Here is a 21,767-nt window from a genome sequence, read left to right as displayed (position 1 = left end):
ATAATGAAAGCCTGAAAACCATGAATGAATGAAGACATTCAGTTGAGTTAAACTGAACCATGAAGGATGATAAAACATTGTCTTTATTTTGTCAACATCAGCAGTTGAGTGACGTGCAGACTGACACCCCCCCCCCCCCCCCCCCCGCCGGGAGACATGAAGCGTTGGTTCATTGTTTCTTTAATTTGTCTGAAAATATAAACAAACATATGAAAACTGTACAGACAGAAATACTGCAGAGGTTTCTTTGAACACTGTGAAGTTGATCTCAGACAAAGCAACTGCACATAATTATCATTATTTTATATATTAACCACGACAGCACAGAAACAATTTAATGTGAAGTCAGCAGATTAACCTGCATTTCAGCTGGTCCCATAATAACCAGTATGACCAGTATCAGGAGTGATTACAGCTAACAAACCAGTGTCGATGTTCATCCGGACACTGTGTTTAAGACTTGACAAACTCTGAACCTGAATCTGAATCTGAACTTAGGATTTGATTTGTTGCTCTGAGAAACTTTATAAATACAAACTCTGATGGACTGATCTACCTGTAGATCTGATCTACTCATAGACCAGAAGTGTGTGAAAACAGAAGGCGGAGAATTTGAGTTCCTGTGTAAAATGACGGGTTATCGGGTGATAATAATGTTGTGGAGCTGAAGTTCTGGTCGGACCAAATGTCTCAGGTGTGGTTTGGTTATGAAACCAGGTGCAGTGGATCAAGTTGTAGATATTGTCTGGTGTAGTTATGGTCACCGTGGAACTGTCCTCAGGTGTCGGAGGACCCGGACAGTAGCAGAGATGTTCTGGGTCAGCAGATGGGTCACCTGGTTCAGACTGAGACAGGCCACTTTCTCCCCATTCACCTCAAGGATCTCATCTCCAACCGAGAGCAGACCTGCGTAAAGCTTCTCAGTATTGCTGTCCACCATGTCCTCCACATATACACCTGCAGTACACATTATTATAGAGTCAATACGCTGTTGATGTAGAGTTAATACACTGTTAATGAAGGGGTAATACACTGATAATGTAAAGTTAATACACTGTTTAAGTCCAGAGAATCAGGTCAGTCCAGTCCTGATGGTCCAGAGATCATAAGAGAAAATGGCTTTAGTTTTGTAAAGTGTTTCAGTACCAGAGTCGGGTCGTCCTCTCCCTCGGCTGATAACGAATCCGTACGTTCGGGTTGTCGGTCGACTCAGTTCTAACAGAAATGTTCCATCAGAACCAGCCTCAAGAACTCGACCGACAGAACGTAAAGAACAGGGACTACCAACGTCCTCGACACTCAAACATCGCTGCAGGAACCTGAAAGAGAAGGAACTGAATAAACACTGATGTGACTGTAGTTCAGGATCCTGGAGACCTGATCATAGAGACAGGTGAGTTACCTGTCAGCAGCTGGTCTGTAGTCAGCAGAACGATCTTTCTTCTTCTTCTGTTCTGACCCAAAACTCTGCACTGACGACAATTTCCTCAACTGCAAGAAGGGCGACCCCTGCTGGACAGATAGGAAATATACAGGTAATAGAAGAAGAAGAGAAGAAGAAGGAGAAGAAGAGGAAAGGTGACTGATTTTCTCACCTCATTCAGTGACGGAACTGATGGACATTTTTTCAGCAGGCTGGAGGGGACGGGGTCAGATGCGCAGGGGCGGGGCCTATTGCTGAGTCGATCGAGACTGCCGGTTCGAGTCCTGCTGAGTCTGACGGTGGAGAACAGACGACGCAGAGAGAGTCGAGAGGATTCGTCTCTGCTGCTGAAGCTGCAGGACACAGACAGTCAATAATCAAAAATGTCTGAAGCCTGTAACCTGAAACTCTGGAACCTGAAAGCCTGAAAGCCTGAAACCTTGAAACCTGACACCTTAAACTCGAAACTCTGAAACTCTGGAAATTGAAACCTGAAACTCTGACACTTGAAGCTCTGAAACCTAAAACTCTGGAACCTGACACCTGAAACTCTGAGACTCTGAAACTCAAACTCTGAAACTCTGAGACTCTAAGACTCTGAAACTCAAACTGTGAAACTCTGGAACCTGAAACTCTGAGACTCTGAAACTCAAACTCTGAAACTCTGGAACCTGAAACTCTGAAATTTGATCCTTGAAACTTAAAACTTGAAACCTGAAACTCTGAAACCCTGAAACTCTGAGACTCTGAGACTCTGGAACCTGAAACATGAAACTTGAAGCTCTGAAACCTGAAACTCTGACATTCTGAAACCTGAAGCTCTGAAACCTGAAACCTGAAAACTCTGAGACTATGAAACTCAAACTTTGAAATCTCAATCTGAAGCTCGAAACTCTGAAACTTGAAGCTCTGAAACCTGGAAACTCTGGAAACCTGAAACCTGAAACTCTGAAATTCTGAAACCTGAAACTTGAAACAAACCCAAACCTGAAAACCTGAAACCTGAAACTTGAGAAGAAGCTCTGAAACTGAAACTTGAAACTCTGAACTCTGAAACTCTGAGACTCTGAAACTCAAAACTCTGAAACTCTGGAACCTGAAAACTCTGAAACTCGAAACTTGAAACTCGAAAGTCTGAAACCTGAAAACCTGAACTGACCTAAACCTGACACCTGAAACTCGAAACTCTTGAAACTAAACTGTAACTGTGAAACTCTGAAACCTGAAACTCTGACATTCTGAAACCTGAAGCTCTGAAACCTGAAACCTGAACTCTGGAACCTGAAACTCTGAGACTATGAAACTCAAACTTTGAAATCTCCAATCTGAAGCTCTGAAACTCTGAAACTTGAAGCTCTGAAACCTGGAAACTCTGGAACCTGAAACCCTAACTCGAAATCTGAAACCTGAAACTTGAAACCAAACTAAACCTGAAAACTGAAACCTGAAACCTGAAACCTGAAACTGACTGCTCTGAAACTGAAACTTGAAATCTGAGACTCTGAAACTCTGAGACCTCTGAAACTCAAACTCTGAACTCTGGAACCTGAACTCTTGAAACTAAACTGAAACTCGAAAGTCTGGAACCTGAAACCCTGAAACCTGAACCTGAAACCTGACACCTGAAACTCGAAAACTCTGAAACTAAAACTGTAACTGTGAAACTCTGACCTGAAACTGAGACCTCTGAAACTCTGAAACTCTGATACTCTGGAACCTGAAAGTTGAAGCCTGAAACTCTGAAAGTCTAAAACTCTGAAACTCTGTAACATGAAACAGAAGCTCTAAACCTGAAACTCTGGAACCCTGGAACTGAAACCTGAAATCTGACACCTGAAACTTGGAAACTCTGAAACTCTGAAAACTCTGAAACTATGAAACTCTGAAACTCTGAATTTGAAAATCTGAAACTCTGAAATACTGAGACTCTGAAAATCTGAAACTCTGAAAAACTGAGACCTGAATTCTGAAACCAAACTGAAAATCTGAAATCTGACAAATGAAACCTGTAAGCTTGGAAAACTCTGGAACCTGAAACTTCAAACCCGAAAGCTGAAACCCCAAACCCCAAATCCCAAACCCCAAACCTGAAACCTGAAAATTGAAACCTGAAAATTGAAACTCTGAAACTCTGACTTGCTGACATTCTGAAAATCTGACGCTCTGAAGCTGTGAAACTGAAACTTGAAACCTGAAATTTGAAACCTGAAACTCTGAAACTTGAAACTTGAAACTTGAAACCTGAAACTCTGAGACTCTGAAACTTGAAACTCTGACACTTGAAACTTGAAACTTGAAACCTGAAGCTCTGAAACCTGAAACTCTGAAATTTGAAACCTGAAACTCTGAAACTTGGAAACTCTGAAACTTGAAACCTGAAACTCTGAAACCTGAAACCTGAAACTGTGAGACTCTGAAATTCCAGAACCTGAAATGTGAAACTTGAAGCTCTGAAACCTGAAACTCCGAAACCCTGAGACTCTGAGACTCTGAGACTCTGAGACTCTGGAACCTGAAACATGAAACTTGAAGCTCTGAAACCTGAAACTCTGAAACCTGAAGCTCTGAAATTTGATCCTTGAAACTTGAAACTTGAAACTTGAAACTTGAAACCTGAAACTCCGAAACCCTGAAACTCTGAGACTCTGAGACTCTGAGACTCTGGAACCTGAAACATGAAACTTGAAGCTCTGAAACCTGAAACTCTGACATTCTGAAACCTGAAGCTCTGAAACTCTGAAACCTGAAACCTGAAACTCTGGAACCTGAAACTCTGAGACTATGAAACTCAAACTTTGAAATCTCCAATCTGAAGCTCTGAAACTCTGAAACTTGAAGCTCTGAAACCTGGAAACTCTGGAACCTGAAACCCTGAAACTCTGAAATTCTGAAACCTGAAACTTAACTTGAAAACCAAAACCTGAAACCTGAAACCTGAAACCTGAAACCTGAAACCTGAAACTTGAAGCTCTGAAACTGAAACTTGAAACTCTGAGACTCTGAAACTCTGAGACTCTGAAACTCAAACTCTGAAACTCTGAAACTCTGGAACCTGAAACTCTGAAACTGAAACTTGAAACCCGAAAGTCTGGAACCTGAAACCCTGAAACCTGAAACCTGGCACCTGAAACCTGAAACCTGAAACCTGAAACCTGACACCTGAAACTCGAAACTCTGAAACTAAAACTGTAACTGTGAAACTCTGAAACCTGAAACTGAGACTCTGAAACTCTGATACTCTGATACTCTGGAACCTGAAAGTTGAAGCCTGAAACTCTGAAAGTCTAAAACTCTGAAACTCTGTAACATGAAACTTGAAGCTCTAAAACCTGAAACTCTGGAACCTGAAACCCTGAAACCTGACACCTGAAACTTGGAACTCTGAAACTCTGAAACTCTGAAACTCTGAAAATCTGAAACTCTGAAAACTGAGACTCTGAAAATCTGAAACTCTGAAAACTGAGACTCTGAAATTCTGAAACGTGAAATCTGAAATTTGAAACCTGAAGCTCTGAAACTCTGGAACCTGAAACTTCAAACCCGAAAGCTGAAACCCCAAACCCCAAATCCCAAACCTGAAAATTGAAACTCTGAAACTCTGACTTGCTGACATTCTGAAAATCTGACGCTCTGAAGCTGTGAAACTGAAACTTGAAACCTGAAATTTGAAACCTGAAACTCCGAAACCCTGAAACTCTGAGACTCTGAGACTCTGAGACTCTGAGACTCTGAGACTCTGGAACTTGAAGCTCTGAAACCTGAAACTCTGACATTCTGAAACCTGAAGCTCTGAAACCTGAAACCTGAAACTCTGGAACCTGAAACTCTGAGACTATGAAACTCAAACTTTGAAATCTCCAATCTGAAGCTCTGAAACTCTGAAACTTGAAGCTCTGAAACCTGGAAACTCTGGAACCTGAAACCCTGAAACTCTGAAATTCTGAAACCTGAAACTTGAAAACCAAAACCTGAAACCTGAAACCTGAAACTTGAAGCTCTGAAACTGAAACTTGAAACCTGAAACTCAGAAATTTGGAACCTGAAACTGTGAAATTCTGAAACCTGAAACTGTGAAATTCTGAAACTCTGAAACTGTGAAACTCTGAAACTTGAAACTCTGAAACCTGAGACTGAGATTTTGAAACTCTGAAACTCTGACACTCTGAAGCTCTGAAACTGAAACTTGAAACTCTGAAATTCTGAAACCTGAAATTCTGAAATTTGAAACCTGAAACTCTGACATTCTGAAACCTGAAACTCTGACACCTGAAACTCAAAACTCTGAAACTCTGAAAATTGAAACTCTGAAAATTGAAACCTGAAACTGAGACTCTGAAACTCTGACACTCTGACGCTCTGAAGCTCTGAAACTGAAACTTGAAACTCTGACACTCTGGAACCTGAAACCTGAAACTTGAAGCTCTGAAACCTGAAACTCTGAAATTCTGAAATTCTGAAACCTGAAACGCTGAAACTCTGACACCTGAAACTCGAAACTCTGAAACTCTGAAAATTGAAACCTGAAACAGAGACTCTGAAACTCTGACACTCTAGAACCTGAAATGTGAAATCTGAAACTTGAAGCTCTGAAACTCTGAAACCTGAAACTCTGGAACCTGACACTCTAAAACTGAAACTTGAAACCTGAAACTCATACAGACTCACTGTTCAGGAAGTGAAGTGTTATCACTTTGGAGCTCTGCTTTGATTGGGTCTTTAACCTGTCCATCACTGCTGCTCTCTGAGATGGGTGGGGCTCGGCTGTCAGCTGTAAACCAATCAGAAGATGAGATGTTGCAGGTCTCAGATATGTGTGATGTAATAAGATGTAATTTGCAGGTGACATCACAATAATACTGACATCACTTCCTTCACCTTAAGGCAGTGGTATACCTTTATTGTGAAACAACCACAGGAAGCGTTGACAGTGTTAGTTAGGTAAACTAATGAACAAACTATTCATGTATGTTCTGAACACTGAACATGTATGTTCTGAATGTATGTTATGGTTCATACCAGTCAGACTCTAGTTAAACAGGTGTCGACTGTGTAAATATTCTCACCTGTTGAGTCTGTGCTCGTCCCTGAGGAGGAGGAGGAGGAGGAGGAGGAGTTCTTCATCCTGAGCTCCACACCTCCTGCCTCCTCCACACAGGGGTTCCTCGCCCTCAGCTCGGCCCCGGGTTGGAGTTCTTTGTGGGGCTTGGCTTGTGCAGGTCCGCCCTGCTCCTCCTGGTCCTGGTTCAGAGCCTGTCCTGCCTTTGTGCCATTGAGCCTGAAACTCTGTGACATCATTGCTGATGACACAAGAGGAGGAGACGAGGGAGAGGGGCATCTGAAAGTGGGCGTGGTCAGCTGGTCAGGGGCATAGGGATTGATTGGTAGATCTGTGATGGGCGTTACTTGGTTTCCATTAAGTTCCACCTGATCGATACTCCTCTTCACCTGGTTGTTGGAGACACGCACAGCCACGCCCCCTCCAATGGGTGGTCTGGTCTCACCAGGTGTGACAGAGCCAATGTAGGTCTCTCTGATTGACTCAGTCCTAAGGTTGACTTGGGGGCGGTACAGGCTCCGCCCCCGACCATCAGGTAGGTTCAGGTTGACTCTTCCTCCTAAAAATGTCCCACAGGAGTCACACTGCCCAGCCATCCCCACCCCCCCTGCTGGTGTTCGTCCTGTCTGCTGTCTGTCAACATCATGCTCCGCCCCTTGTAGCCCCGCCTCCACCCTGCTGCTGATGTACAGACTCGGGTCTGGTTTGGAGACCAGGATACCTGTCCCCCGCTGCCCCACCCATCTCCTCTGCCGCTGTCTCTCCAGGTAACGAGACTCCGCCTCCGTCTCAGTCTCATCCTCGAATCGCAGACGACGAGTCGGAGACGCCACGGGGCGTCGCCTTGTCAACCCCACGGCCGATCTGCTGCTGGACAAGTCACTCAGATGTCCTGAATGAGAGGCCACGTCCTCCAGCCTCACCTGGATGACAGGAGGCAGCCTGACCCCCGACCTGTCAACAGACCACAGTTAGAGGTCAGTTGAGTGCAGTCCAGTCCAGTTCAGTCTAGTCCAGTTCAGTCTAGTCCAGTCCAGTTTAGTCCAGTCCAGTCCAGTTTAGTCCAGTCCAGTTCAATTCAATTCAGTTCAGATCACATCATGTTGACGTTTACAGCTGAAGAACTGGATCCATGTCACCATGTGATGCAGCATCATTAACAACTGTGACAGAGATGGAGGACGACATCAGCTCAGCCGTAATCAGTCTCATCAACAAACAAACAAACTCTGGTTCTGGTTCTGATTCAGGTTCTTGTTCAGGCTCAGCCTCTGTCTGATCTGTTGGTGTTTACAGTTTATTGTTTATTAAAAACATGATTCAGATACAAGGAAAATATAAATGTAACTTCATTTAAATGAAACTGAGACAGAAAACAGGTTGTATTTGTTTATTTGTTTCTGGTCAGCTGATCGGTGTGTGTGTGTTACTAACAGTGTGTGTGTGTGTTGTGTGTGTTACTCAGTGTGTGTGTGTGTTACTCACAGTGTGTGTGTGTCGGGGGTCAGCAGGTTGTGGTCTCCTCTCAGAGGAACACAGCGACGCTTCATACGAGCTCCGTCCTCGCACTGCTGCTGCCGCGGCAACCGAGCTGACACAAAGAGACTGAACACACACACACACAGGGTGGGGGAGGGGAGAGGATGACATCGGCAGCTCTTGATTGGTCAGTGTGACAGAGGAAGGAGGATTAAACAGAGCAGCTCGTCAGGACTAATTAACCTGACAAGACCACAGACTGTTTACATCAGCACACTGTGTGTGTGTGTGTGTGTGTGTGTGTGTGTGTGTGTGTGTGTGTGTGTGTCTGTGTGTGTGTGTGTGTGTGTGTGTGTGTGTGTGTGTGTGGATGAACTTCAGTTGGAAACGATCACAGTGAAGCTGTTTCTGCTCTGTGAGGGTTCAGGTCAGAATCTAGTCCAGGGGTCAGGAGCGTGCTGGTCCTCACATGTATAGCAGTTTCCTTCAGAGACTAAAATGTTGATTTAAGTGTGAAAGTTAAATAAAGGCATTGTTTACATGTCAGATCATGTGACCTGGACTCAGTCACATGATTCTCTGAGAGAAAACAGACAGGAATGTCAAATAAACTGTTACCTAACTGTCAATTAATTATTTAATTAGTTGATTGACTTTAATTGAACTAAAGTGGAAATGTTGTTGTTTGTTTGTTTTTACATATTAATGAGATGTTTTTATTGACTTTTATTTATTGTTTTTTTTTACCTTTGATTGTTTTCATGTCTCAGAAGAATCTCAGACGGTTTCTCACATTCTCGTTTCTCATTGACTGAAACTGACAATTAAAAAACAAAAACAATCACATTCTCCTCCAGTCACGACTCAGAAAACAACAGCAGTCCCATCCACCATCCTGAACACCTGCAATCTATCTGTGCCTGCGCTTTAAGCCCCACCCCCTGTTCTAAACACCTTGTGGTCTACCTGCGCCATTGTGCTGTCTGCTCTGTGATTGGCTGTCATCCATGTGTGTCCTCTGGTTGGTCAGCAGATGTTGGAGGATCCTGCGGTTCACCTGAACTCTGTGAGTCAGAGACAGGAAGGTGTTCTTCCTCTCCTCCACCTGCAGGTTCACCTGGTCTCCCCCAGGTGTGACACAGGTCCAGGTGTGCTCCAGGTGTTTCGGTGCAGAGCGTGAGGAGGATGAACCGGGGCTGAAGCTGAACAGACTGTCCAGGTCAGTATGTGAGTTGACCTCTCCTTCTGAGACGCAGATGGACAAAGGTGAGTCTTCATCACCAGCAGGGGGCGGTGCCAGATCCAGCACTTGAGTCCTTGAGCTCGCCAGGTGGACAGAGGAGTCAGGTGACAGAAGGTCAGCGGCACCTCAGAGGGGTTTGTTATGAGCAGGTGAGGATCATCACACCTGAAGGAGACAGAGTCAAACACACTCAGTCTACGTTCCCACTAACACACCTGAAAACACACACATACCTGAGCAATCACCTACACTGAGCATGTGCGAGCTGGTGTAAACAGGAAGTAGATCTCCTCTGCAGTAAAGCCTCTGAAGGAGGAACAGCAAAGACATGTAGCATTAAAATAGAGAATCAAAGATCCACTATACAGAAGATGCTGCATTACAGGCAGCGCCAATGGTATGAAATGGGACAGTTCGTCTCCTAAGTGGGTGTTGTCCCTCAACCCCTCCCTCAAGCAAAGGCAACTGGCATGAAATGTAACAGTAGCTAAAATTAAAATCTATCACTGTACAAAATTACCTCTCTGCATCCTTTGGGAAAGAAAAGACAGATGTTTTTCTTGTTATTACAGCCTGTTGCTGCATAAAGCTCAGGCATTTCTAACACTGATGGATTACCTTTCCCTGCCAAAAGAATACAACAATAGACGAGACAACATGGACAAATTTGCGCCTTTTTTGCCATTGTTTTTTTTTATCTACTAACGACATCTGATCAGCCCAGTACAAATTCACGTCAATTTAATAGGCTAATAATCTGTTTCAGCAATTGTTGAAACAATGAAACCAGTTTTATTTAAGTTTTAAAGTTTAATCCATGGTTTAATGTATAAGTAAGTCAATCACAAAATAACTCTGGTCCATCTAAACATCTCGTTATCGGTTGGCAAACCATATCAGCAGTTGACAAATCTCGTGACAGTATGGCACTGAGTCAGAGGCAGGTCTCCAACAAAGTTAATTTTTTCTGGATCTGTTTGTCTAAAAAATGTCATTTTGATGTCAGTATGTTCTGAAGACGTGTGGTTTGTGAAAACTGGGTCCAATATTTATTTCGGTGACTATGGAGAGAAAGAATATGTGATAATCTGTGATCTCGTTCACTTCGCCCATTGAAATGAATACACTCAGACCTGCTTCTGGTCTACTAAAGGCGCGGGGAGTTGGAGAAACCCACGTGACACAGATACGGACGGAACGGAAATGAAGCGTCTCGGTTTCTCTACCGTCTCTGAGAGAATGTAAGTGAACAACAGCTGCAAAGACAACAAGGTCAGTAACACTGTCATTCATTATCATGTTGTATTCACCACTGGTAGTCCAGGCTGATGAGAGCCAATCAGGAGAGACCGTGGGTGTGAACTCATCGGTTACAAAAGTGTCAGTTTCTGTCCAGACTACAACACAACCCCAGAGTTTTCAAAATAAAGCACAACCTCAGGGTTTTCAAAATAAAACACAACCCCAGAGTCTTCAAAATAAAATGCAACCCCACATTTTTCAAAATAAAACACATCCCCAGAGTTTCAAAATAAAATACAACCCTGGTCAGCAGCGTTTCAAAAAGTCTATGTTTTTGGTGTGTGAAAATTCTGGAGTTGTGTAGACAGACTAAAATGTAGCAAAAGAGATGAGTTTCAAAACAAAAACATAGTTGTGTGGACATGGCCTGAAACAACTGAAATACCTGGAACACCTCAAACACCTGGAACAAACTGACAGTACTTCTACTACACCATGCTCTACTAAAACTGGTGGTGATACCTGTTGTATATCAGTCTGAGCTCAGTGAACAGTTCTATTCCCTCGATGTTAATTTATGAGACATGAAGCCGACAGCAGCAGACAGAAACACCTGAACAGATAAGACAGACAGACAGAGAGAGAGAGAGACACACACACACACACACACACACACACACACACACACACATACACATACACACACACACACACACTTCAGTGGAGTTACTCCTGATGTATGATGTTGTTCTCCCCAAACATTTTAATCTCAGTTCTCTCTTACTTTACCTCAGAGTCCTGGTTCTGCTCTTTGGAGGATCATCTGACATCAGATTTATTTTGTAAATTATATGATTAATGTTTTGTAGATGATAAAGTTTGAGGTGATTAAATATCAATTGTACAGTGTCATGTTGCTGCAGCTGTGGTCTCTGCAGGATCAGGGTTCTGGTTGGTTTGTACTAATAGTTTCCACTGAGCAGAGATACAGAAACATCAGGTCCTGGTTTCAGAGATCTGGATCTGTTCTCTGCAGTTGCAATCCTCGGATAGGAACCAGGATCCTGTGAACACCTGGTCCACATGTGTACAGGTGTGTCAGTAAGAGATGAGAATCATCCTCACCTGTTCAGGTAACTCTGGTAAGACAGACGTCCCACACCTGGAGGATGACAGTCCTCTGAGACGTCCAGGACAGACACAAACGTCTCAGACCCGTCCTACGACCCAGGTCTGATCCAGAATCACTGTGGTCTTCCAGTCAGAGAGGCTGTGGTCAGAACAGCTTTTCTGTGTAACTGTTGGTTTACCTGTATGTTTACCTGTCTGTGCATTTGTCTATCTCTGGTCACTTACCTGTGACTCAGTTCTTACCTGTCGATCTTCCCTCAGTCTGTCTCTTCGTCCTCCTACACTTCACTGTTGCCCACAGAGACACTCAGGCCAGTTCTGACTGACTATTAGAGAGGCTGATTGGTGGAGAGGAACAGAGCACGCCCCCTCCAGTAGCGCAGAGGAAGTGTTTGTGTTTCTTCTTCCTCTGGTATTTCCTCTGTTGATGTTTGGATCTGAGAGAGGCTGAGCACCAATCGTGCAGCTGCTGCTCCTTCACCTCCTTCACTTATCTTCACCTCCTTCTCTTTCCCTCTTCAGGTCTGTTGAATCTTAAAATCAAGACATGTTTTTTTACACTTTGTGGAGGAAATGGTTTCGGGTGAAGATGATCTTAATGATCTGAATGATTATAAAGGCTGGAGTTTATATCAAATATTTTTTTATCATTGTGTCTTGATAACTACAGATCTATTATTTATTATGTTATTATCTCAGTCTTTATATATAATCTAATATCTTTGGTGGTTACTGTACCTGGCTTTAATCAAAAGTAGTTTATACTATAAATTTATATGTATATATATATATATATATACACACACACACACACACACACACATATAAATATATTATTTATTTCTTGTGCAGATTTTTATTCTTCACTCATCTACTCATTTTTGTATTTATATTAAGTGTAAATTTATTTGTAATTTATTTACTTCACTGTGTTTGTATTTATTGTTTGTAATCAATAACGTTTTTCTAACATGGAGAATAACCATTACCTGGTTTAATTTAAATTTGAATAAAGTTTGAACAAAAGCTTTATTTGTGACTCCGCTCCTACGTCTCCCACAATACACCGGGCCCCGGACATGACGTACAGTGCTGCGAGCAGACAGCCGGTTTTCCCGCGTGTGTGGAGCGTTGTTTGAGCCGACATGGCGGCTCCTCTGGAAGTGATCGTGAGCAGCGACTCCGGCTCCCAGCTGTGGAACAGCACCGTGTTCGACCTCCACAGTGGCTCCAGCCTGCTCTCATACCGGGGAGGGAATAGCTCGGCCCGGACACTCACCGTGCTCCGCGGGGAGTTCCTGCTGTCCGCCCAGCTCGGCAAAAATTTCATCAATGTATGGGAGATCCAGAGAAAGGTACGGGCTGTCTCACCTGAACACACCTGGACACATCTGCTGCATTTCTCCTCACCAATACATTATCCTCTGCGGGGACAGGTGGCGGGAAAAGAATCGCTCTTGAACACAGACATACAAACCGAGACCAAACCCCGTTAAAAAAATCTGTCTTTTTAAAAACCCAGCTTGCCCTCAATAACAAATTGTCGCCGTGGTAACGACCCGCTGACCTGCTACTGTGCTTAAAACAAACAAACAAACAAACAAACAAAAGATCCAGCGAACTTCATTCACCGTGATTTCAGATCGGTCCGTTGTGGTGCAGGCAGCTCTCTGCCGCCCTCCATTGTCTGTTTGGGTTGATGGTGGACTGAGGAGCACCGGGAGAAAGTCACGTGCTGCTGGGGGTTTGTATTCAAGCCGAATTTGAAGCCGGTCTTTTGAATGACTTAATGTGTCGTCACTGATCGCTGGTCATATTCGACTGCTGAGGAGCAAACAGTTTAAATTGACAGATTTTTGACTGAAGGCTGGTATGTTTCTTCTGCAGCTGGTGACAGTCTGTATTTGTGTTATGACGTCACTGAGCTCATACAGGTGTGGAGGTTTACCTTCAGCGACGTTCTCCTGCAGTAGCCTTATTTACATTAGTGCTACCGTTTTGTTTTGAAAGGGTGCTGCTTTAAGTTTGTCAGAAAATAAAAACTGATCAGACCAGAGGAAATATAGGTTATTGATTGGTTTGTGTGTTGGACATATGTACTTGTGTGCTGCAGGATCAGCTACAGCAGAAGATCTTGTGTCCAGGTGTTGTCACCTGTCTGACTGCTTCTCCTAATGGACTCTTCCTTGCTGCTGGAGTGGCTGAGGCAGTTTACCTGTGGGAGGTGAGTCTTCTTTTGTGGTTTTATTTACGTATGTCTTGGTTTAAATTATCTTCTGTTTTCATTCATGTTTTTTATGCATGTATTTTGTGTAGTGTTTGTTTCTTGGCCTCTGGTTTCCATGGCAACCTGTTTCAGTAGCCGCTTGGTAATGAGATGCGTCCTGTACAGAATTTCAAACTCTCCCTCTCTGATTGGTTTAGGTGTGCACAGGTAACCTGCTGTCTGTCCTCAGTCGTCACTATCAGGACGTCACTTGTCTGAAGTTCACAGATGACAGCAGCCATTTTGTTTCTGGAGGAAAAGACAACCTGGCTCTGGTGTGGAGTCTGTGCAGGTAACACACACCTGGACACATCTCGAATCGGACACACCTGGAATCAAATAGTGTTTTCCACTGCAGTCGCATTTATTTTTCAACTCAGGAAACCTTAACATAGTGTGAACGTGTTAATGTGAACGAGCGAATGTTCTGATCTGTACACCTTAATGTGATGGCCCCCCCCGACAGCTGTATGACCTGTGGGACGGAAGGCTTCCTAAGTCTGGAACAGGACTTGTACAGCAGAGTCCAGCTCTATGTCCATCACAGAACCAGTCCCCCCCCCCCCCCCCCATCTCTGACCGTTTCCTGTGTGTGTGTGTTTCAGTGTGATCCAGCTGGATTTAAGCCACGCCCCTGAGCCTCGTCATGTCCTGTCTCGTCACTCTCTGCCAATCACAGACCTGCACTGTGGCCTGATGGGACCTCAGGCCAGAGTAGCTACTGCGTCCTTAGACCAGACCGTCAAGGTAAGATTGTTTATCACAGGTGTGACGGGTGGAGTGTGCGAGTTCAAGGGAAAAACTGATCCACATCAGAATCAGATTAAAATCAAAAACATCAAATCAGAAGAAACTATCTAAATTAGATTAAAGTTGCCATTACATTTCTATTGCTGTTACTGCTGCTACTATCACTATTATTAATATTGCTATCATTGCACATTCTTGTTCTTTTCCTCTGCGCTCTCTTGCTCTCACTTTTGCTCAAATAAAAATTGACTTGACTTGAAATTAATTTTTCCTGGTGGAGATGAAGAAAGGAAGCAAGGTGACACAGAAATAAAGGTTAATATTTCAAAATAAAAGCCAAGAGGATAGGATGGTCAGTCTATTAAGTGTAACATGACACAAACTCAGACAGATAGAGACATGTGTGTTATGTGTTCATTACTTCAATTAAAAGACTAATTAATTAGTATGTGGAAATACTCTGTGGCCCAGATGTCGTCTACAGTGACCAGCAGAGGTCGCCACGGTTACAGATTAATGTTCATCCTTTCACCAAATCACTTCATATTCTGCTACATGATAAAGCTTATAGCTGCTGTTCTACACCATGACCTTTATTCTGAAATTCATCGTTAGACATCATACAGTGGACAAATCAAACTGTCAAAGGTATTGATCATTATCATATCTGCAGCTTTCAGCCTGTTGATTTCATCATTAGGAGCAAAATAACCATAATAATGTTATATACATGTGTATATCTGTATGAATATGTGTTTATATATACACATACATACTGTATAATATAATTAAGATGTAGTTGTTTTACACATTAACCTTGAGGTAAATATTCAACATTCACCAGACTTAAAAAAAACAAAAAAAAAAAAAACAGCTTATTTTGGAAATACTTACCTTTCACTTCTGTGTCACCTGACTACCTTTCTCCTTTCTTCAACTCAACAAGGAAAAATTAAGAAAATTAATTTTTCAGTGAATGAATGAATCAGAATCATATGAATTAATCAGAATTGTTTCCTCTGATTTGATTTTCTTGATTTTGTTTTTTAACTCTGACAATAGAAATAGAAACCGGCTGTTTTTCATGTTTATATGTTTTTATTGTCTTTGGTTTAAAACACAATCTGCCTGAACGTTCACTGACGCCTCACCTGATGTAACAGGAAGTAAAGAAAACCTGCTGGTGGTAGAATCAATAACATATGCTCAGTGGCATAGGCGCCGATCCCGTGGGTGCTCTGGGGCTCGAGCACCCACTGAAAAGTTTGAGCACCCACTGGCCAATCGGGATGGCTGATCAAAAAATAAATGAATATAAAACGGCATCTTTAAAAGGATCTGTAACTATTTGAATCGCATTATCTAATTAAAATTATTATAGCTCTGTGCGTGTAGTAGCCGGATCAGCCAACAGCCAATGATATCAGTCGGACAGCTATTGGCTATCGCTAAGCAACGGTCCATCGTGTTCATAGACATACAGCAATATGTGAAGTTCGGTTGCTTATCAGCGGTCAAAATTGGACAAGTTTGTTATTAAAAAAACAAGAGAAAGTCTACCAGAGTCTACCACCAACACCAATGCTCCCAGCAGCAGTGGCGGCGGCAGCGGTAGCACCAGCGACACGGACAGCAGCAAGGGTCAGCAGGGAAGAAAGTACCAAGCTAGCTGGAAAGCTAAATTTCTGTGGATTACCTACGACGCAGCAAGAAACAAAGTGCTCTGTGAAGTATGTTATGCTGTTGACAAAATGCATGCCCCATTACCGTGTACAGGACGTGACATGGATTCTTACAAGGCTTTTGTAAAAGATGGCTTTTGCAGTTGGGGTAAAGCAATGGAAAGATTTCGATGCCACGAGAAGTCAAATGTTCATCAGGCTGCTGCTAGCATCACAAGTGCTGCTAATTCGGGAGTTAATGTAGCAACTGCTCTCTCTGCCGCCAAGCAAAAGCAAATGGCTGAAGCAAGAACTGCGTTGATGAGTATTTTGTCTTCAGTACAATATCTGGCGTGTCAAGGACTAGCCATTCAGGGTCATGTGGACACGGAGTCAAACTTGAGACAGCTGCTAAACTTGCGCGCACAAGACATCCCAGAACTACAGTCGTGGCTTGCTTGCAATGAGTCAAAGTGGCTTTCTCATGACATTCTCAATGAAATGACTGAACTGTTTGCACATGATGTTCTGCGAACACTAATAGAGGAGATAAAGCGTGCTGAGTTTTTCTCCATAATCATGGACGAGACAGCGGACATCGCCGTCAAGGAACAGGTGTCTGTGTGCTTCCGTGTTGTTACTGAATGTTTGGAAATAGAGGAACTTTTCATAGGATTTTACCAGACCGCTAGCACAACCGGGGATGCACTTTTTGACCTGTTTAAGGATGTACTGCTGAGACTTTCCCTGCCTATCAAAAATTGCAGAGGTCAGTGTTATGATGGCGCATCGAATATGTCAGGGATCCGAAATGGTCTGCAGGCACGCGTAAAAGAACAGGAGCCTCGAGCGCTTTATGTCCACTGTATGGCACATGTGATGAACTTGGTCGTACAGGATGTCGCCCATAACATTGCCGAGTGTCGGAACTTCATGTCACTCATTCGTGAGCTGATAACACTGATACAAAATTCACCAAAACGACTCGCTTGGTTTCAGGATTTCCAAAGCGCAGACGGGCCGTCTCTGCGCCCTCTGCGCCCAACGCGCTGGACAGTGAAAGCTGCTTCGCTACAGTCAATTGCTTCAAATTACAGTGCGCTAGTGGAGTTTCTTGACAACCTGTCCTCAGAAGATAAAAGTGACGCAGGCGGCAAAGCAAATGGTTTACTTCAGCACCTGCAGAAGTTTAGTACATTTTTCTCACTGGAGCTGATGTTGATGTTTTTTCTGCGCGCAGAAACAGCCAATCGCGCACTGCAACACAGCCAACTGCATTCACAGAAAGCTCTGCAGCTCATTGAACTACTCCGCGAGGACATCAAACATCTTCGTGAAAACGGATTTGAAGATTTTTGGAAAAACACAACTGCAGCTGCTGATGTCCTCAACGTTGAGGGCCCAGCCCTGCCAAGGCCCAGAAAAACTCCACGTCGTCTGGATGATGGAAGAGCACAATCACACAGTTTCCAGTCACCAGAGGCCATGTACAGACGGCAGTTTTATCAGGTAATGGACACTGCAACATCATCTTTGGATTGCAGGTTCAGTCAAGCTGCATTCAAACACATGTGCAGTATTGAGGATTTTGTGACGGGAAAGGGCGACTGTGGGAGCATCGTGGAGTTTCATGGAGATGATCTGGATAAAGGCAGGCTGACACTTCACCGTGATATGTTCATTGACATAGCTAAACAAAGGGGTGTTTGCCTAAAAACATTTCAAGATGCTGTGGATTTCTTGAAAGGAGAGCAGGGAGAGCTGCTGCGGACCCTGCTTCCAGAACTCACCAAACTAATCAGACTTGGACTCACTGTTCCTGTGACCTCCTGCACATCAGAAAGGTCTTTCTCAGGCCTGCGGCGACTTAAAACTTATCTACGCGCCACGATGGGACAGGGAAGACTCAATCACCTTGCGGTATTGAACTGTCACAAAAACATTACAAGGAGCCGACACCTGGATGCCATTGCTGATGACTTCATTACGCACACAGCTGTCAGAAAAAACACGTTCCTCCTTCGGAAATAAACTGTAGCCATGGTGAGTGAGTGACTCAAATATTTTTCTTTCTTTCTTTAACAGTAGGCTGGAGATTTCATGTGTCAAAAATGTGTTTTGCGTATGATGTAATGTAGTCATAGTTACATTGTTTCCTGTACTGAAAAATACGCACTGTATTGTGAATGTGCTGAGTGTTAATTAATACTGCGTAATGAATATTTGTTAATGTGGTCAATTTATATGTAAATACTGCGTGATGAATACCAAGTTGTGTATTTTTTTCTTTTGTGTTGTTATCGGTTGTACAGTTATACAAGCAAGCGACGTAGTGTAATGCTGGGGCCAGTGTGCATGTAACGTCAAATACTACTGCCTCCAGACTATAATTTGTAGCAGAGCGGTGTTGTATTTCGTTGCTGTTGGTGACTATTTATGAAGTAAAAGTGATTTTGTGACAATCATCACCTTGTTGGTATTCATTTAATTTGGGCACCCACGGGCAAAAACATAAATCGGCGCCTATGCTCAGTGGACAGGTGGATGTTTATCTGGATGTTCAGGTGAATCTGAGTGTTAGGACACAGGACGAGCCAGAGCTGACGCATCCTTCTGTTGATCAGAACAAAGCATTGTGGATAATAAGAGTCAGTAAAGCTGCTGCAGGTAAACCTATGCAGAAAGACGCATTCACTTGATAAACACTGAACACACACACAAACACACACACATTCCACATTCAAAACCTCTGTCAAAACTGTCAATTCTGTTTCTTGGAATTAATTAAGGAAATTGATGTAAACATTAACGTAAAAAGTCAGTTAAAGTCACACATACTCACACAGACCCAGACAGCACTCAGTGATCTGAAAGATCCTTCAAATTAAAAGCTCACAGTGACCTTTAAAAGTTGGTGTTTATCAGCAGAGTTGTGTGTGATTCCTGTAAACAAAACAAACACACCCGTGTGTTGCTCACATAACACTGTACTCTTGATAAAGCTTATCTGATCATCGTCAGTCAGTGTGTTGGTTTAAACCATGAAGAGCTTGAGTCACTTCACTCAAACAGGCGTCCAGTATAAATACAGGTGATGATGTAAACTATACCTGCAGGCAGGTGTTCAACACCACTGACCACCACTGAGGTGAATTTGATTTCACAACAGCTTTGTGATATCATCGCCATAGTAACAGTTTCACAACGAAGGGGGTTAAGAAGTACCTGGCACCATGTGGTGGAGGAACACTGAGCACAAACTAGAATCACCTCCTCGTGGTTGTATCCCTCTAGACCTCTAGACCTCTAGAACTTCAGACCTTTAGACCTTTAGACCTCTACACCTCTAGACCTTTAGACCTCCAGACCACCAGACAAGCAGACCTCTAGACCTCTAGACCTTCAGACCTCCAGACCTCTAGACCTCTAGACCTCTAGACCTTTAGACCTCTAGACCTCTAAACTTTCAGATCTCTAGACCTCTAGACCTTTAGACCTCTAGACCTCTAGACCTTTAGACCTCCAGATCTTTAGACCTCTAGACCTTTAGACCTCCAGACCTCTAGACCTTCAGACCTCCAGACCTCTAGACCTCTAGACCTTTATACCTCTAGACCTTTAGACCTCCAGATCTTTAGACCTCTAGACCTCTAGACCTTTAGACCTTTAGACCTCCGAACCTTTAGACCTCCAGACCTCTAGACCTTTAGACCTCCAGACCTCCAGACCTTTAGACCTCTAGACCTTCAGACACCCAGACCTTTAGACCTCCAGACCAGCTTTGTGATATCATCGCCATAGTAACAGTTTCACAACGAGGGGGGTTAAGAAGTACCTGGCACCATGTAGTGGAGGAACACTGAGCACAAACTAGAATCACCTCCTTGTGGTTGTATCCCTCTAGACCTCCAGACCTCCAGACTTTTAGACCTCCGGACCTCTGGACCTTTAGACCTCTAGACCTCAAGACCTCTAGACATCTAGACCTCTAGACCTTTAGACCTCCAGACCTTTAGACCTCTAGACCTTTAGACCTCCGGAACTTTAGACCTCTAGACCAGCTTTGTGATATCATCGCCATAGTAACAATTTCACAACGGGGGGGGGAGGGGGGTCAAGAAGTACCTGGCACCATGTGGTGGAAGAACACTGAGCACAAACTAGAATCACCTCCTCGTGGTTGTATCCCTCTAGACGTCCAAACCTCTAGACCTCTAGATCTCTAGACCTCTAGACCTTTAGACCTCCAGACTTTTAGACCTTTAGACCTCCGGACCTCCGGACCTCCGGACCTTTAGACCTCCAGACCCTCAGACCTCCAGACCTTTAGACCCCCAGACCCCCAGACCCCCAGACTTCTAGACCTCTAGACCTTTAGACCTCTAGACCTCTAGACCTTTAGACCTCCAGACCTCCAGACCTTTAGACCTCTAGACCTTCAGACACCCAGACCTTTAGACCTCCAGACCAGCTTTGTGATATCATCGCCATAGTAACAGTTTCACAACGAGGGGGGTTAAGAAGTACCTGGCACCATGTAGTGGAGGAACACAGAGCACAAACTGGAATCACCTCCTCATGGTTGTATCCCTTTAGACCTTTAGACCTCTAGACCTCTAGACTTTTAGACCTCCAGACCTTTAGACCTTTAGACCTCTACACCTCTAGCCCTTTAGACCTCCAGACCACCAGACCTCTAGACCTTTAGATCTCCAGACCTCTAGACCTCTAGACCTTCAGACCTCTAGACCTCTAGACCTCTAGACCTTTAGACCTCTAGACCTTTAGACCTCCAGATCTTTAGACCCCTAGACCTCTAGACCTTTAGACCTCCAGACCTCTAGACCTTCAGACCTCTAGACCTCTAGACCTTTAGACCTCTAGACCTTTAGACCTCCAGATCTTTAGACCCCTAGACCTCTAGACCTCTAGACCTCCAGACCTCTAGACCTTCAGACCTCTAGACCTCTAGACCTTTAGACCTCTAGACCTTTAGACCACCAGATCGTTAGACCCCTAGACCTCTAGACCTTTAGACCTCTAGACCTTTAGACCTCCAGACCTTTAGACCTTTAGACCTCTAGACCTTTAGACCTTTAGACCTCCGGACCTTTTGACCTCTAGACCTTCAGACCTCCAGATCTCCAGACCTTTAGACCTCTAGACCTCCAAACCACCAGACCTTTAAACCTCTAGACCTTTAGACCTCCAGACCTCCAGACCACCAGACCTTTAGACCTCTAGACATTTAAACCTCCAGACGTCCAGACCACCAGACCTTTAGACCTCCAGACCTTTTGACTTTTAGACCTCTAGACCTCTAGACCTTCAGTCCTCCATACCGTGAGACCTTGAGACCGTTAGACTTTTATGTTCTTCAGAATCTGCTTTATTGGCCAAGTATGTGGACACACATGTAATTTGTGTACGGTTTTACAATGCTGGTTGGTACACACACACACACACATATACATATATATATATACACACATGTAATTTGTGTACGGTTTTACAAT

General features: G+C 43.7%; 2 protein-coding genes across 2 annotated transcripts in view; one reads left to right on the top strand and one right to left on the bottom strand.

Annotated features, from left to right (window-relative positions):
* Nucleotides 1–154: 154 nt before the first annotated feature.
* LOC111236203 lies at nucleotides 155–8,967 on the bottom strand. The gene is made up of 9 exons (XM_022764870.1): nucleotides 8,925–8,967; nucleotides 8,706–8,775; nucleotides 7,965–8,084; nucleotides 6,487–7,433; nucleotides 6,089–6,191; nucleotides 1,596–1,776; nucleotides 1,403–1,509; nucleotides 1,147–1,319; nucleotides 155–957 (listed from the first exon to the last, which is right to left on the bottom strand). Exons 1-9 carry the CDS (start codon nucleotides 8,965–8,967, stop codon nucleotides 761–763), a joined length of 1,941 nt encoding a protein of 646 aa, XP_022620591.1. The 3' UTR covers nucleotides 155–760.
* Nucleotides 8,968–12,678: 3,711 nt separating this feature from the next.
* Nucleotides 12,679–21,767, top strand: part of wdr18 (WD repeat domain 18) — a 26,519-nt gene continuing 17,430 nt past the window's right edge. Inside the window, exons 1-4 of the mRNA XM_022764861.1 lie at nucleotides 12,679–12,929; nucleotides 13,688–13,798; nucleotides 13,999–14,132; nucleotides 14,446–14,587. Coding sequence (XP_022620582.1) covers nucleotides 12,720–12,929; nucleotides 13,688–13,798; nucleotides 13,999–14,132; nucleotides 14,446–14,587 — 597 coding nt within the window. The 5' untranslated portion in view covers nucleotides 12,679–12,719. The remainder of the gene's footprint in view (nucleotides 12,930–13,687; nucleotides 13,799–13,998; nucleotides 14,133–14,445; nucleotides 14,588–21,767) is intronic.

This window comes from Seriola dumerili, unplaced genomic scaffold, assembly GCF_002260705.1.
Source record: "Seriola dumerili isolate Sdu_G_001 unplaced genomic scaffold, Sdu_1.0 BDQW01000592.1, whole genome shotgun sequence".
Taxonomy (NCBI): domain Eukaryota; kingdom Metazoa; phylum Chordata; class Actinopteri; order Carangiformes; family Carangidae; genus Seriola; species Seriola dumerili.
This window is presented reverse-complemented; position numbering and strand designations above follow the sequence as displayed.

Coding starts and splice junctions, on each gene's coding strand:
- LOC111236203 (XM_022764870.1), bottom strand. CDS start 8,967: ATGGATGACAGCCAATCACAGAGCAGACAGCACAATGGCGCAG. Junction 1,777..6,088: donor AACACTTCACTTCCTGAACA/GTGAGTCTGTAT, acceptor TGTGTCCTGCAG/CTTCAGCAGCAGAGACGAAT. Junction 1,320..1,402: donor TACAGACCAGCTGCTGACAG/GTAACTCACCTG, acceptor CTTCTCTTTCAG/GTTCCTGCAGCGATGTTTGA.